This window comes from Bactrocera oleae, chromosome 6 (genome assembly GCF_042242935.1).
Source record: "Bactrocera oleae isolate idBacOlea1 chromosome 6, idBacOlea1, whole genome shotgun sequence".
In the NCBI taxonomy this organism is placed as follows: domain Eukaryota; kingdom Metazoa; phylum Arthropoda; class Insecta; order Diptera; family Tephritidae; genus Bactrocera; species Bactrocera oleae.
The window spans coordinates 48782515-48798704 of record NC_091540.1 but is presented as its reverse complement, the minus strand read 5'-3'; the positions used below and the strand labels follow the sequence as shown (position 1 = coordinate 48798704).

Here is a 16190-nt window from a genome sequence, read left to right as displayed (position 1 = left end):
TTGAGCTTTAATGTGCAATTGCAACTAGTTGACATTTGTTTTGGGCTCACTTCTGGTCGTGTCTATGCTGCTAAGTTGCCGGCTTTACAAGCTACATAACCACATACTCAAACAATTCAATAGTTATTTTGCTTATTTTTGTTTTTTTTCTTGCCATATGGCACATTGTTAATTTTTTGTTGTTGTTATGAAAAAAACGAGACATGATTTGATGAGGCAGAAAAATGCATTTGAAAAGTGCACAGAAAAACAAATATGAACCGGTCGCACTTAGACTAGCGCCAAGGCAGTTGCCTTCCCGGCAGTAGCGACGCCGCCGTCAGCGTCATCACTCACACGGACACGCATAGGCATGCATACCGTTTTAGCACTTACAGTTATTGGCTAGTGCATTTATTGCAACTGCATAATTGCTCGAGTTTGCCGCACATGCATCCGGCGCTTGAGAATTTAGTTCTCACTCGGCGTTTGGCTCAAACAGAATGTTTGCAGATTTTTAGAGCATTTCATTTTTTCTTTACCGTAGAATTTATACCGTCACGAATAAGTGCAGCGTGTGTTGTTTTAGTTGTGTCACAGCATAATTAAATAAAATAAAATAAAATGAATTGTTTACAAACACAAGTGTAGCGAAAAATTATGTCACCGTGTTACGAACGAAAGTAACAGTGGCACGCTTAGTTTGGCACATGCCAACACATGTGAATACCAGTGATGAAGACCGCACATGCCATATGTACATATGTACATGCGTGTATTTTGCTTGCCCCTTAAATGAGTGAAAATCGTCAAACGAATTTTCTCATAGTTTTGATTTTTTTTGGTTTTGTTTTTGTTTTCGATTTTTTTTTGTTTGTTTTTTTATTGAAGTTGCCGTGAAAACTATGAACTCAGCTAGATTTTTACAACTGCAGCAGTTTGCGTGAATACGCCCATGTGTGCATGCGTGTGCATGTGTTTGTGTATATCGCTGCGCTTTGCGGAAATCAACGACTTATCACCTTTTTAACGGCCGTAAAAGCCGTGCAGCAATTCGATTTCCACGCTGACAGTTGGTGGAAAACCAAAGAACGTATCGTGCGCCTTTTGTAACGGTAGCAAAATCTGAATTCTTATAAACTGCTCCTTCGTTGAACTTCCGGCGAAGTTTATGTGCAAACGTGTGTGTGAAAATGGACGAAGTCAATGAATATGGCGAGGACGTGGAAACTTTGTGCAACTATGTGTCTTTAAGAAAAGTGATACCATTTGATGTTAAATATTGGCGTTGCTCGGCTGGCAGTGGTCTAGGAGACAATTACATGTCCGTAGTTAAACGTATAGAAGTGAGCACGCATGAATTTGACGGCGGCGTGACGGAGCGTAAAGGTGATATAAATACTTTGGTTCTTTTTAATTGTAAAGACATGTCAAATATGTAGTTATTACCCAAACAGTGGTGAATTTTTAATGAAATTGTTGATTAGGACAACGTTCTTCATGATGATGCATGATTTTTAGTCAAGAAAGTTAAAATAAAAAAATAACTACCTGAAACTGTACCCAAACTGTAGCAGCTCCATTAAGTTGTTTAACATAATTGAGTCGTAATCAGCATTGTCTTCCGGAAAATTGTTCTACAGTGCTTCCCATTGCATATAATATAATAAGGCGGTACAAGGAAAGTTTAAAATTGTATTTATCATGATATCCTGGGAATTTGCTTGCATTTCAATATAGCGTCATAATGGGTAATATCCGAACTTAACCACGATCATCCCACATAGAATTGTTAATAACTTTGTAACAAAAATGTCGAAAGTATTACATTTAAAAAAGGTTAAAATAGAAGATACCTGCACTTTACAATAAAAAAATGTAATTTCAATGACGGTGTCGAAATAAAACTTCATACACTTCGTTCTCTGTGCGCCAACTCTAGGCAAACTTGGTGTAAATCGGACATATTCTCCAACAAATTTTCGTTGTTCACGCTTGTTATAATAACGAATTTTAAATTTATAGCTATGCAAAAATATTTATGTGCACCCCAATATAGCCCCCCTTATTTATATTTATACAGGGTATATTAAATTTGCCACGAAGTTCGTAACAAATGTCGGAGACCCCATAAAATATATACATATATGCAACATGCTAAGTTGATTATCCGTCTGTCCGTATATACGCGAACTAGTCTCTCAGCTTATAAGATATCAATATAAAATTTTACATACATTATTTTCTCTACAGAAAGCTGTTCATTTTCGGAACCCTCGATAACAGCCCATCATAGAATATACATATGTACAAGTATGTACATAGTTGCAAAACAAACAGATTGATCAAAATCATGTCATTATATGAAAATTTTTCTTTAACTTACAAGATATATATCTTCGCGAAATTTGCAAGGATAATTGTCCAAGGCTACGCTACAATCTCTTGTTCAGATCGAACCACTATAACATATTGCTATCATACAAATTTGGCAGGGATTATTATCCAGGATAACAGTACAATCTCCGAAATTTGTTAGGTCGCACAACTATAGCATATAGTTGCCATACAAACTGACCGATTAAAATCAAGTTCTTATGCATTTGTGAGTTTATAGTTTCGGTGCAACCGAAGTAAATGTTTTTCTTGTTATATTAATTTTTACTTGTGTAGAATGAAACATTCTTTGTAAAATAGTTTTATCTACATACATACATATGTAAGTGCATACATATGTATGTAAATTGTTTCTATACAACGTCAATATGCATTTTTCGCAATGACCTTGCGCAACGTCAATTCGTTTTGTCTGCGCTATCGCAAATGTCTCGCACACACATGTAACTAGAAACGAAAACATTAGAACTGCGCTCAAACGCCCCCACCAAAGAATCTGCTCAATCCATACAGAAAAATCTTCTCACTTTCAAAGCGCGCTCATCGCATCTCTTTCATAAATATACGAATACTCTCCAATTTGTTTTCTAATCTCGCTCACGAAGGTCATAGCAATTTTGTTTGTTTTATATATATGTACCATGCATACATACATATGTATGTAGTATGTTTGTATCAATTTAATAGAATTTATACACATTGTTCGTTTCACCGCTATTTTATTTTTATTTCTTGAGAATATGTAAACAAAAATCAGCTGTGCATCAGAGTGCACCTTGCTCTCATATGTAGTATACATATGGTTCAGGTAGGCAAATATTTTCGAACAATCGATTTTTGGTTTATTTAATAACAGATAATAATTTGAAACGGACAAAAAATTATTTTAAGTATTTTATGCCGAAGGCAAGTAAACGCTTCTGTTGAGAAATTGAAATTTGTGATGTTTCAGATATCAGCCACAAACCAAAACAATGTGCCTAAGCCTTCTTAAGTTAGGCATTTAACAATTTTATTTTCATGATTTGTTATTATTTATTTATGGTTAGTCGTTTCACATTACTTTAAATGTCTATTAAATACCAAAATTTTGTTTCAGGTTCACAGTATTTTAGTTTTATAGTTAAAAGACAAATTTTAAGTAAATCGCGCCGCCTTCTATTTCGTTGCGATGAAGCATTTTACAATGAAATAAATGCCTATACTCATGTGATACCTGCGCTAGAAAAATATTTCATCAACGGAGACACAGTATTTCCACAATGCTATTATGCCGGCACGGATAAGAAGGGCGAACTGATAGCGTTGGAGGATTTGAAGCGGCTCGGCTATCGCATGCCAAATCGTTTGGTGCCGTTCGATCTTTATCATTGTGAAATAGTGATGAAGGCAAGATAAAAACACATGTAGAAATTTATATTAGTAAAACTACACAAACAGTTCTTCCACCTTCTTCTACAGGAACTCGCCAAGTTACATGCTACATCTATAGCGGCTAAACATTTGGACGATAGCAATTTTCGTGAGCGCTATAGCAAAGTTAACGAAATTGTGTATTGTGACGAGGCGGAAAGCTTTTATGGCAATTTACTCACGTCCTCAATAGAGGAATCATTGAAGAGTTTACGCGAATCCAACGTTGATGGCAGCCTTTCCGATTCAATTTATGTGATAGAGCAACTAAAAGCTGAATTGTATCAGAAAATTATGTATAGTATTAAAAATGCCAGCGATTGTGTTAGCGTAATGTGTCATGGTGATTTGTATGTCAACAACATAATGTTTAAAACCAACATGGAGGATGACAGCGCAAGCCAAGTACCGAAAGCGGTGAAATTCTTCGATCTACAGGTGAAACATTGAATTTGTCATCCAAAACTTATATGTATGTATATTTTTCAATTTTTTGTTTTCAGGCAATGCGTTACACATCGTTTATTTTCGATATTCTGCATTTTATGTTCACCAGCACAAAACGTGAACTTCGTGATGCGCATACGAATCGTTTGCTGGAAACCTACCGAGACGCTCTACATACGCGTTTGGAACAACTTTTAGTTTCAAATGAGCATTTAGCATCAGTACGAGAGACATTTTCATTAGAAAATATTACTAAAGAATTCACTGCACATGCTTTGTACGGCTTAGCTGTATCCATGTGGGTATTGCCTGCAGTTACATTTGATCCTAATAATATACCAAATTTAGATGCCATCAGTGAAGCGGTACCAAATGCCAACGAAATTAAAGTTACACAAAAATTAACCGAGGAGTATCATTCCAGAATAAAAGATCTGGCGTTAGAGTTTCATCAAAACGGCTACTTTGGTACTTGGTTAGGGAAATAGTTCAATGCACACATGCGTATACCTATATGCATTTAGTAAAATTTAGCAACAATTGTTTACTTTTAGTAGAACAAAGACATGTGATTAGCGTTAGACCTTGGTTCTGAAAGCTATTACCAAAATGACTAAAATACATATATATATATTTTTTTAAATATACTGTGTATATATAAAAACCAATGTTTTATTTCACAATTCACTTTAAAAAAGTTTATGGTTTAGTTGATTCCGAAAAAGAATCAACAAAAAATTAAATTTAAAAAAAAAAAAAACATTTATAAAAAAAAACAATTACCGGCACTCGAAATTAACTGTTCAATTAGCTTGTTTCAGGATGTACGAAATGCATCTCTCAATTATAAGTTTGTTCTGAACTTTTTTTCTGATTGCAATTCCACTAACTGCTTAGACAAGCATGCAATATTGCATTCATTTTGAAATTAACTAAATAGATGTTTAATGATTTTCGTAGCATTTTTAAATGTTGTTACCCTGCTGGCGCCTCATTTCCGTCCACCCCAACCCAAAAATCCTTTGACAAAACCGGAAATCGATGCGCCGGGCGACTGCAATTTATCATCCAGTGATGGTAGTTCAATATGACCAATCGCTAAATCAAAGAAGAGTGGCTTGCATGGTATTGCCTCCATTTCGGGTGTCATCTTGAACACATTTGGCGTTTTAGTGTGCAGAGACTGATCTTCCTTGTACTGCGACAAGCGCTCGTATAATGGCTTTGTCGATTTTTGAGACTTGGATGTGGAAACCGAATCGTCGGAAGTATCGTTTTCAAGCACACTGTATGCATGCGCAGAAAATTTACAACCATCAATAGTCGACACAAGTTTTTTCAAATCGTCGGTTAACTTGAATTCATCACTGACTTTACCGCTTAGTGCTTCATTTGCATATTTCGATGAACGTTCGTAAAGAGCAACCGCTTCTTTCCACTTTTTCATATCAATTAGAGTTAGTGCGATGTAATAACAACGGAATGCTTTAAAAGTGAGAGCCAAATTTTCCATTTCGTCTTTGTAAGCGGCATCGTCTTCCATCCCTTGAATTTGCAGCATTTCAGTGACGTTTTGCAAAATAATCTCGTATAAACGGGCAAGATCTTGTGCGCGTACACGCTTGCCTTCGCCGACAACTTTTGACTTTTGATTTGGGTCATCGAAGTTACATTTAGCCTAGGTACAAATTAAAACAAAAATTTAAGTTTTTTTTTTAAATTGCTGTTTTAACACTTACTTGCTCTACAAGACAGAGATTTCGTTGCAAAGTACGACTGTGTCTTATGTATGACAAATATGCTAATAAATATTGCACTCCAGTCACAGTCTGACCTGTAGTTAGCGAGCGCAACTTCGGATCTTGTTTGATTTCTTCTTTAACTGCTTGTATGGCATCTTTGCAATCCATCAAAATACGTTCAATCAATTCAATTTTTGAGTCTACTTTAGTAGTCTTTTCTAGCGACTTATCGACTTCTTGTATACTGAGCAAAAAGAGGCGAACTTTTTCGGGACGTACAGTAACCTTGCGATTGCGCCATTCGATGGTTTGTAGACCTTCGCTACTATCCATTTTGGTTTGACTAACTAATAGATCCAGATTTTCCAATAATCCCTGTGCACGCAATTCGAGCAAATCATCAATTTTATTAGTGCCACCACCACCTCCACCAATATTATAAGCACAATAACGAAGATTAGGCGTGAATTCGTTCACTTTAACACGATACAGTTCTTGTTCGTCCTCGGGCAGAGCCTTGGCAAGATTTTCATAAACTACTTGAGCTCGTTTCAAATGCTCTAAGGCAGAACCCCATAATTGCAATTCAAAGTGTAATGTACCGTGCATCCAAGCAACATAAGCTTCACATTCCAGCTTTGTGCGCGCATCAAATGCTTCAGACTTAAAGGAAATTTGTATATTAAAAAATGTTTCGATATTCAAGGCGTAAATAAAATAAACTTACATTGCAAATCTCTTGTAATTGTAAAGCATAGAAACATGCTCTACGGAGTTTATTTATCAAACGGAAACGTTTTCTTGGTTCCGTGTTGGCTTCTTGTTTTAGCTGCATTGCATACGACCATGCACGTTCCGCGCTTATTAATGGAATATGTATGAACCGTTCATCTGCTCGTTTTCCTGTCAGCTGAGCTAACGTCACATCTTTCCGTTTGAAGTGACGCTTGTCACCCTGAGGGTACTTCAAGGTTTTCCTCAGACGACGAATGCGACGAGTGCAATAAACACGGTAACGTTGATAGTCACCATGCCTCAAACCATGTTGTTGTTGAGCATCTTTCACCATATGTAGAACTACAATATGAAAAAATATATATTTTACACAACAAATAAGAGAAAGTCTAAGTAATGGCAAAAATTAAACTTCAGTTTGTATTTCTAGGTTAAGGGTAGTGTCTGAATGAACGCAGTTTTATCATCTTACTTTCGACAGTGAATATTTTGATGGGTTCCGGTGGCGGTGGAGCTTGCTCCGCTTCAGAGTTTTCCACATTTTCAGCTACAGAGGTTTCTTCCACCATTTTTAATTATAATAACAATTTTAAGACGTGTTAATTTTGATTCGAATGCTAAAAAACGAAATACAACTATGGACTGTAATGCGAAATGTCAAAACGTCATCGATTTTTGACAACACCTTAAATTATATGTTTCACATAACGAAGCTTTGTGTGGAATTGTCATTTTTTAAGTTATTACAAAAGATTTAAAGTTATTTCCATTAAATATTTTTAAATAATTAATACAATGAAATCTTCTTATCCATCAGGGCAGTTGGTAATCAACAGAATTTATGTAGTAATTTAAATTATATTAATAGATTGTATAATTTAAAATTACGGTACTATCGACAGAGAACGTATATACGTTCTCTGCTATCGATCAAAATATGAAGGTAACGCAGTTCTCTTTAATGACGTTTCCATTTTGACATTCCCTTTTGAAATTTCCTTGGCGAGGTGTTTAGTTCGCCGTATTTAGTAAATTTTTTAATCTTTAAGGTATTACAACTAAATATTCTATAAATTGTATTGCCTTAGTAATTAAGTTGAAAATCAAGGAATTTGTGTGTGCGTTATACGAGAAATTTGTGATTAATTTATATTAAACAAAATTGAGGTTATATTTTGGGTGCTTTGGTTGACCATGATAGTCTGTCTGTCTGTCTGTCTATTGCAAATGCAATGCCAACCAGGCTGACTTGTAAATACGCGTGTATGAATAGTTGGGGCGGGGAAGAGCACAAGTAGTGAGAGTAGATTGCTTCGTTGTCAATGTACATTAATACAAAAAGAAAACACGTTTTCACTTTAAAAATACGTATAATATTCGCATATTTCTCTCTTTATTAGCATGTCGCGTAGAAAAGACCACGAGGAGACAGATAAACAAACGCGTATTGCTATAGTTAGCGATGATAAATGCAAACCAAAGCGTTGTCGTCAGGAGTGCAAGAAATCATGTCCTGTAGTGCGTATGGGAAAGCTTTGCATTGAAGTCACGCCTACTTCCAAAATTGCATCTCTTTCAGAAGAACTTTGCATAGGTTGCGGTATTTGTGTTAAGGTAATATTATTTGTTACTAATTTTTGCAACACTTACTACAATTTTTATTTATTATAGAAATGCCCATTTGAGGCCATAACAATCATCAATATACCCAGCAATTTGGAGAAACATACAACTCATCGTTACGGCAAAAACTCCTTCAAACTCCACCGTCTCCCAATTCCACGACCTGGTGAAGTGTTAGGATTAGTTGGTCAAAACGGTATTGGCAAATCGACCGCTTTAAAGATACTCGCAGGCAAACAAAAACCTAATCTGGGAAGATATAGTGACCCACCAGACTGGACAGAAATTCTAGCATATTTTCGTGGTTCAGAATTGCAGAACTATTTCACAAAAATATTAGAGGATAATTTAAAAGCGTTGGTAAAGCCGCAGTATGTTGATCAGATACCTAAAGCGGTCCGTGGCTCTGTTGCGGAATTACTCGACAAAAAAGACGAGCGCCAAAATCAGCACGAAATCTGTGAAATGTTAGATTTGCTGCATATACGAGATCGTGATATAGCACAGTTATCGGGAGGAGAACTGCAACGCTTCGCTATTGCTATGGTGTGCATTCAGGATGGTGATATTTTCATGTTCGATGAACCATCGTCTTATTTGGATGTTAAACAACGTCTAAACGCCGCTTTAACAATCAGACATTTATTGCACCCAACAAAGTATAAAAATACACTTTTTAATGTTTTAAAACCTATATTAATGTAAAAACTTAATGCAGGTTCATTATTGTGGTGGAGCACGATTTGTCAGTCTTAGATTACCTCTCTGATTTCATTTGCTGTCTCTACGGCGTACCAGGTGTTTATGGCGTGGTTACTATGCCTTTCTCGGTACGTGAAGGCATCAACATTTTCCTGGACGGATTTGTGCCGACCGAGAATATGCGTTTCCGTACTGAATCGTTGACTTTTAAGGTAATGGGCTCTAATTTGTGGTTGAAATAAATAAATTTGAAAATAACATTTTAGGTATCTGAATCCGCTACCGAAGAGGAAATTAAACGTATGAACCACTATGTATATCCTGCCATGAAAAAGACATTGGGTAAATTTGAATTGACCGTGGAGCAAGGCCATTTCAGTGATTCGGAAATTCTTGTGCTATTGGGGGAAAACGGTACTGGCAAGACCACATTTATTAGAATGTTGGCCGGTAATTTACAACCAGATGAAGAGGTTGATTTGCCAGTTTTGAATATTTCTTACAAGCCACAGAAAATTTCACCAAAGTTCCAAAATTTGGTGCGTCATTTGTTGCACGACAAAATTCGTGACGCCTACGTGCATCCTCAATTTATTGCGGACGTTATGAAGCCTATGAAAATCGAGGAAATCATGGATCAAGAAGTACAGAATTTGTCTGGTGGTGAATTGCAACGCGTTGCTTTAGTTTTGTGTCTGGGAAAGCCAGCTGATGTGTATCTGATCGATGAACCGTCCGCTTATCTAGACTCTGAACAACGTTTAGTAGCGGCTAAAGTCATTAAGAGGTAGGCAAACTAATTATTTTCTATATTACGTTTGATTAATTTTTGTTGTATATTTTCATAGATTCATTCTACATGCGAAACGCACAGGCTTTGTTGTAGAGCACGATTTCATTATGGCTACTTACCTTGCGGATCGCGTTATTGTGCTCGAAGGTCAACCCTCAGTGAAAACTACTGCTTTCTCACCGCAATCTTTGCTAAATGGCATGAATAGATTCCTGGAACTCTTAGGTATTACTTTCCGCCGAGATCCCAACAACTTCAGGCCACGCATTAACAAAAACAACTCGGTTAAGGTACAAAAATTATTTTCATATACACCCGCACATATATACAAACATTGATATTATTTATATTTTTCACATGCAGGATACCGAACAAAAACGTTCCGGTCAATTCTTTTTCCTGGAGGATGATGCCGGCAATTAAACGGATATGCTATCCAATGGAAATACATTGCATTTGCACTCGGAACCGTATATTGTTTAGACATAAATGTTTTTATGCACTCAACAGTTTTGTAAGCTTTACAAAAAAAGGCGAAACAAAAAAACATAGCTCAACCCAACCAAATTTTGGTTTATATTAAGTGCGGATTTATATTTTTGTAATGTTTTTTTTGCTTGATACCAATTTTGTCTTGTAATGTTATCTATATTCTTCAAGCATTACAGAGTTTTATGTTACAAACTATTTTATACAATTTTTCAACAATACTAAAATCGGAAAATTTGTAATAGAAAAATAAATTGTTTACAAAAGCGAACTAAGAGCCGACAAGATGCATAAATGAAACTGTGTTGTTATTTTATAAAAGTTTTTTTTATTTTTAGAAATTTGCTTTAGAGTTCCATCACCTGTTGCATCTGATAAGAAGCTGCGTTCCACTTTTGCTCCTCATACTTCCTGTTATCTATTGATTTATACAAAAAAAAAAGCAGCGCATTAAATTGATTCGAAAACAAAAAATTTAGATGTTAAATTACATTAAAATTTTTATTGAGACTCCAGGACTAACTAAGTAGTATTTTTGTTTTCTTATAAAACATTTCGCGTAATAATAGACTTGAAAAAGCAAGCTTGTAATACTTTTGAAATAATATTCTATAGCATACTAATGCTTTCTCCGCTTTTTAATTTCATTTTCATATTTGAAGATATTTGCCGAAATTGGTAGTTTCCGTTACATATTAGGTAGAAGGCAAACATTTAAGATTATTGGTCCTACTCAAAGATCATGATCATAAAAAGTATGAAGTTTGATTTTTTTTTTATGATTGAAGCACAGTTGATTTATTACAATTGAAGTACAATAGTGATTCGATAAACCGAAACACTAAAGCATTTATATTTTTAACAAAATTTATATACGTTAGGGACTTATGGCACACGATAAAAGTAAAATTTAGTCACAGAAAGTTAATTTTTTAAATTTATTTTATTCTTTTTTTTTTCTAAAGAAATTATGTTATTTTATTTACTTTTATGGTATTACCCGTTCGCCTATCGAATTATTACCGCAACGGTATTTTGATTGTTTAAAAAATGCTTTCCGTTTATAGAAAATAGCACCTTTCTGATGACCACGATGTTAACTATAGTTTGGAAAAATATTAATATTATATTACGATTTTTATGTCTGCTACTCTCGAAGTTTTTGAATTATTTCAGTGCGTCTGTCTGTTTTTCACATTTTTAAATTGGCTTTTATTAAATTTATACGCATGTATGTAGATGTGTGTACATGCTAAACCATCATACTTATTGTTCTCTTGCAATCGTCCTCCAAAACGGAATTAAATTTTTGATTTTTATTTATTATTAGCTTAAGTATTAACTTATATCAAATTACAATAAAAATGCGCCAAAAATTGACTCAATTTACAGGTGTGCACACCACGGTGGCGCGGTGCAATGCCAGAAGACAATTCGAATTCATTACGTTCGTATATTTTTTTAGAGAGACACTTAGAGAGCGAAGTTAAAAATTTGAACTGCATATTGCAAAAATTAGTTTATCTTTCCTTATTTAGCATTGGAAATATTCACTTGCTCTATGTTAACTGGTGATGACCACGAGCGGTTGCGCTGATTAATCGGATATCATAAGATCTTCCATTTCATTGCTTAGATCTGAAGCTTGCTTGCGTAATCGTATTGCCTGTGAAAATAGATACGTAAAAATTTTTGAATTCTAAATGGGTACATTCGGAATGTAAGTGTAGTCTTACTTTCGCACGCAATTCCTTTTCCTGCGTGACCAGTTCTTGTATTTGTTGCATAGTTTTTGTATTATTTTTCTGTTCGATGGTCCAACGCAGATAGAGCTCTAGAATTTCGGGTAGTAAACAATTTATAAATATTAAGGAGTAACTTTGAAGTCAATCAAAATCATTACCGCTCCACAATTCCAATGAGATCGGTGCCACACTTGGCCAAATTACACTTGAATTTGGTTCGTACAATGGGTTTAGCATGTTTTTCAGCACATCCGGTCGGTTGAGGTAAGACCACAAACTAGTGGTGCGCGTATGTACGCCCAACTCATGACGTTCGCGTTCAGAATCACACAAAAATGTACCATATTGGGAGAAATAACTATGCTCATAAAGTAATATTAGCATTTGTAAGCTAAACTCGAAACTGCAGGGGAATTGTGTATATAGCTGGTAAATGCAATCCAGAAATAACACAAAGGAGGCACCAGAGTTTTTCGGCCGATTCTGTGCAGGCGTATAGCAGCCATAGCGATGGCGTGATGCAAAAGGATGACCGGCCTGTATCCATTCACGTTCTATCAAAGCTTGTATGCTAATTAAAAATGAAGCTTTAATAAGAAAAATTCCAGATAGTAGCATTGCCAGAATTGCAAGCATTACCCGCGCACTGTGCGGCAATCAGGATTAAGTATTATCTGCACCAATGACGTTATAATTAGTGTGGAGTCCAAACCTTTAGAGCCATGCACCAACACCGGACTTCCTTCTTGATCCAGACATTGCGCAACTACACAGGCAGCGTTTAGTGAATTCAGCACGAGACTTAACCAGCCGCTTGCTTCAAGGCGTGACAACCATTTGTCCGCGGAACATGAGATATCATTGCATGCTGTAATCAAGAAAATAATATCAAAAAGAGTGAGCAGCTTGGAAAATGTGTTAATACCTTCAATAAGTTTGGTGTAACTATCCAAAATTGCTGAAGGCGCCGACACATTGCCAATAGCTCGATTCACTTTCTTCCATTGTGAGTAATGTTGATCGGTTTCAGTGTTTGATTTACCCTTTCCCCAGGTGTCAACAATGAAACCCTTTTTACTGCGTCCCAGCACAACGTTCAGTATCGCTTCGTCAGCACGACAACGTTTAATACCTTGTATGGAGACGGGTTGCGAGCTGCGCATTAGCGTAGCCTATAAATACGAGGAAACACAAGCAAATAAAGCAATATTTATAATCGGTTAGCGGTTTGAAAATAGTAGATTATTCATTAAATCGTAAATGGCATATACACAATCTCAAAATAGCCTATAGCAACAGCGCGTATTTATATGAAAAGGCACAAACAATCAAACATAGGCGCACACATTTATAAAATTATTTATCTAAATGTAGTACACAACTGCATTCATAGAAATATGATGGAGATTAGTTAAATTAATTAAAATGTATTTATGTTCATAAGAAATGTTCTATAATTTGGCAACAAACATACAAATCATTACGTACATCGTGGAGATGACATACATTTTCTTCTTGTCTACTTTTTACAATAATCACGATAATTTATTTATCCACTCACCCCATTTTCATGCCGATAGCTGAGCACCGGAAATCGACCGCCATCTCTGAATGCAGCCGATTGCACAATTTGCTCGTCCGTAATAGATTTAGGCACAATAAGTGCAGTGCCATACGTTGGGCACACACTAAAATCCTTATTGACTGTCGTGATACGCCATTCGCAGCCACCAGCAGCGCCAGTTACCGCTCCACCGCCGACACTACAATTTTCATTACCATTTTGTAGATTGTAGGCAACACCGGAAATTAATTTTGTAAATTCTAGTTCGGGGCTATAACAAGCAAAAGACATATGAAAAGAGAATCATGAAATATACTCATGCTTTGTATTTACCGGAACATAGTGAATCCGTCCTCAAGTATGGTATACATTGGTCGATAGAAGAAAGGATATTCGAGTTCAGGATTGTGTAACGAACTGAGTGCTTCCAACGACGCTGCTACATTAAAATATTCTTTAGCATATTTAATCTCTAGTGAAATGATGCGTAAGTCCTTGCACTTCAGCGTTATGATGCCGCCCATCACCATGTTTTGCACCATACAAGGTTTTTTCTCCACACAGTCGATATTTTTGTGCAGCAACTGTGAATGAACAATAAGGAAAGTTGTATATTAGCAAACATACTTATACATATGTGTATATATAGACCGTACGTAAGAACGGGTGTATGTGATCAATGCTCAGTCAAATTTGTTGACATGGTAAATGCTAATTTTAAAGTAAACAGTACGCCTGACTGAACTAATTGAATATGTTATGTACAACCAAGGATTGGTGGTAAGAGACACAAAAAAAAAGGCACACTTCCAACATCTTTCCATGTCAGTGCTTCCTCAACGACTCTTGTTTGACTGCATATTCATATTGACCATTCACTTACCCATAACTCTTGGCTATTCTCCTGTCTAGCGCTCAACAGCAGATGATGACCGGTGATACAGAGCGTTCCTTCAACTGTTGCATGCAGATGGTCGTGTAAGAAGACTCCATCTAGCTTTGGCGTTTTTATGAGATCGGCAAACTCCATATTTATGTGATTGTCAAGTTTATGTTATTATGTTTTCCGGGTCACTGGCACTATATAACGTTGCACTTTGATTTGCAACTGTATACGTTGTGTGTGTATTGCAAATGCTATTATTTTCAGACACTGATTCAATTAACTTTTCACATTTCCATTATCACAGTAGAGCATGCGAAAATGGGGTATTACGGTGCAACGCAATGGCAGGCTCGATTGATAGAACGAATCTATCGCACCAATGAATTTGCCTTTGCCTTAGTTTTGTGTACAAGTTACTCATTTACTTTTAGTGGGGGCGGATGACACTCGTCCATACTTTGTTGATATTGTTTTTTTTTTTTATTTTTTATAGTTACTTTTCCGCTACTGTTGTTGTTAATATAATGTTTAAACAGTAATAGAGCTTAAGACACTTATCGTAATATAAATTTTTAAACAATTTCAAGCCATATTTAGCCCGATTTACAGAATACTTTTCAGAGAAAATATGATAAGAATCGACGGACGAACTGAATGCGTCTGGCAGTTTTATTTTGTTTTACCAAAAGCAAAAGTCAAAAGCATTTTCTTTGACAAAAGCTTGACGTTTGACGTTTACATTTAGATTTCAAAAGCTTACAGCTCAGCATATCACTGAACCAAATATAATGTAAAGTGCGTTACGTTTGAAATATTTTTATATACGTACGTAAACAATTTTCTTTAAAAAAATGAATTAAATCGACTATCGACTCAACCTTATACAATATAATAGAGTGATGTTACTCAGCAAACCACGACTACCTGTACTCCTATACCTTTAATGATTTACCGCGGAAACTAACACACCGTTTAAATCATAAGGCCTTTTCGTAAGAAAACGATGAACAATCAGAGGTACACGCGAATTTCAGTTAGAACCGTCAATTGATTGATTTGATAATCACTTATCAAAGTTTCAGTTTTACCACGTCCACAAAATGTCGTTAAAAAACTATAAAGTGCTATAACTTAGCAACAACTGAGGATCCCTGTAAAGAGGAACATCTGTATTTGAAAGGTCTTAAAAAGTAGGACTGGCCCACCCTTTATAGAATTTATATGTATATCTCTCTAACTACTAAAGGAAGAAGATGATGGGAGTTGGGAAAAAATTGGACAACGGGCAGTGCACCGCCTACTTCTAATTGGGAACCACACGAAATTTTCAACCTCTTGATATTACAGTTTGAAATCTACGCTTTCTGCCCATATAACACAATTTTAAATTCCATTTGGTCCTTGCGAAAAAAAATGCTCTTCCGCTATGACAACGCACCGCCGGTCCTTTACCGTCGCCACTGCCAAATCGCTCTAATTTTTATACTCTCGCAACCTGTTGCTACAGAGTATAATAGTTTTGTTCACCTAACGGTTGTTTGTATCACCTAAAACAAATCGAGTTAGATATAGGGTTATATATATATAAATGATCAGGATGAAGAGACGAGTTGAAATCCGGCTGACTGTCTGTCCGTCCGTACATCCGTCCGTCTGTCCGTCCGTCCGTCCGTGC

General features: G+C 36.0%; 4 protein-coding genes across 4 annotated transcripts; 2 read left to right on the top strand and 2 right to left on the bottom strand.

Moving 5' to 3' along the window:
- The first annotated feature begins 319 nt into the window (after nt 1–319).
- Nucleotides 320–4900, top strand: LOC106620348 (uncharacterized). The gene is made up of 4 exons (XM_014238821.3): nt 320–1368; nt 3476–3765; nt 3838–4227; nt 4293–4900. Exons 1-4 carry the CDS (start codon nt 1173–1175, stop codon nt 4722–4724), a joined length of 1308 nt encoding a protein of 435 aa, XP_014094296.3. The 5' UTR covers nt 320–1172; the 3' UTR covers nt 4725–4900.
- Srp68 (signal recognition particle 68) lies at nt 4868–7372 on the bottom strand. The gene is made up of 4 exons (XM_014238832.3): nt 7186–7372; nt 6706–7055; nt 5976–6641; nt 4868–5914 (listed from the first exon to the last, which is right to left on the bottom strand). Exons 1-4 carry the CDS (start codon nt 7280–7282, stop codon nt 5228–5230), a joined length of 1800 nt encoding a protein of 599 aa, XP_014094307.2. The 5' UTR covers nt 7283–7372; the 3' UTR covers nt 4868–5227.
- A 307-nt stretch (nt 7373–7679) lies between these two features.
- On the top strand, nt 7680–10620 carry pix (ATP-binding cassette sub-family E member 1 pix). The gene is made up of 7 exons (XM_014238827.3): nt 7680–7762; nt 8114–8327; nt 8385–8995; nt 9055–9250; nt 9305–9825; nt 9887–10121; nt 10195–10620. The coding sequence occupies exons 2-7, from the start codon at nt 8115–8117 to the stop codon at nt 10252–10254; spliced, it is 1836 nt and encodes a 611-aa protein (XP_014094302.1). The 5' UTR covers nt 7680–7762; nt 8114; the 3' UTR covers nt 10255–10620.
- Nucleotides 10621–11621: 1001 nt separating this feature from the next.
- Nucleotides 11622–15186, bottom strand: LOC106620356 (myotubularin-related protein 9). Its single transcript, XM_014238833.3, has 8 exons — nt 14513–15186; nt 13963–14213; nt 13627–13900; nt 12991–13237; nt 12705–12933; nt 12224–12636; nt 12057–12154; nt 11622–11986 (listed from the first exon to the last, which is right to left on the bottom strand). Exons 1-8 carry the CDS (start codon nt 14657–14659, stop codon nt 11918–11920), a joined length of 1728 nt encoding a protein of 575 aa, XP_014094308.1. The 5' UTR covers nt 14660–15186; the 3' UTR covers nt 11622–11917.
- Between the last annotated feature and the right edge of the window lie 1004 nt (nt 15187–16190).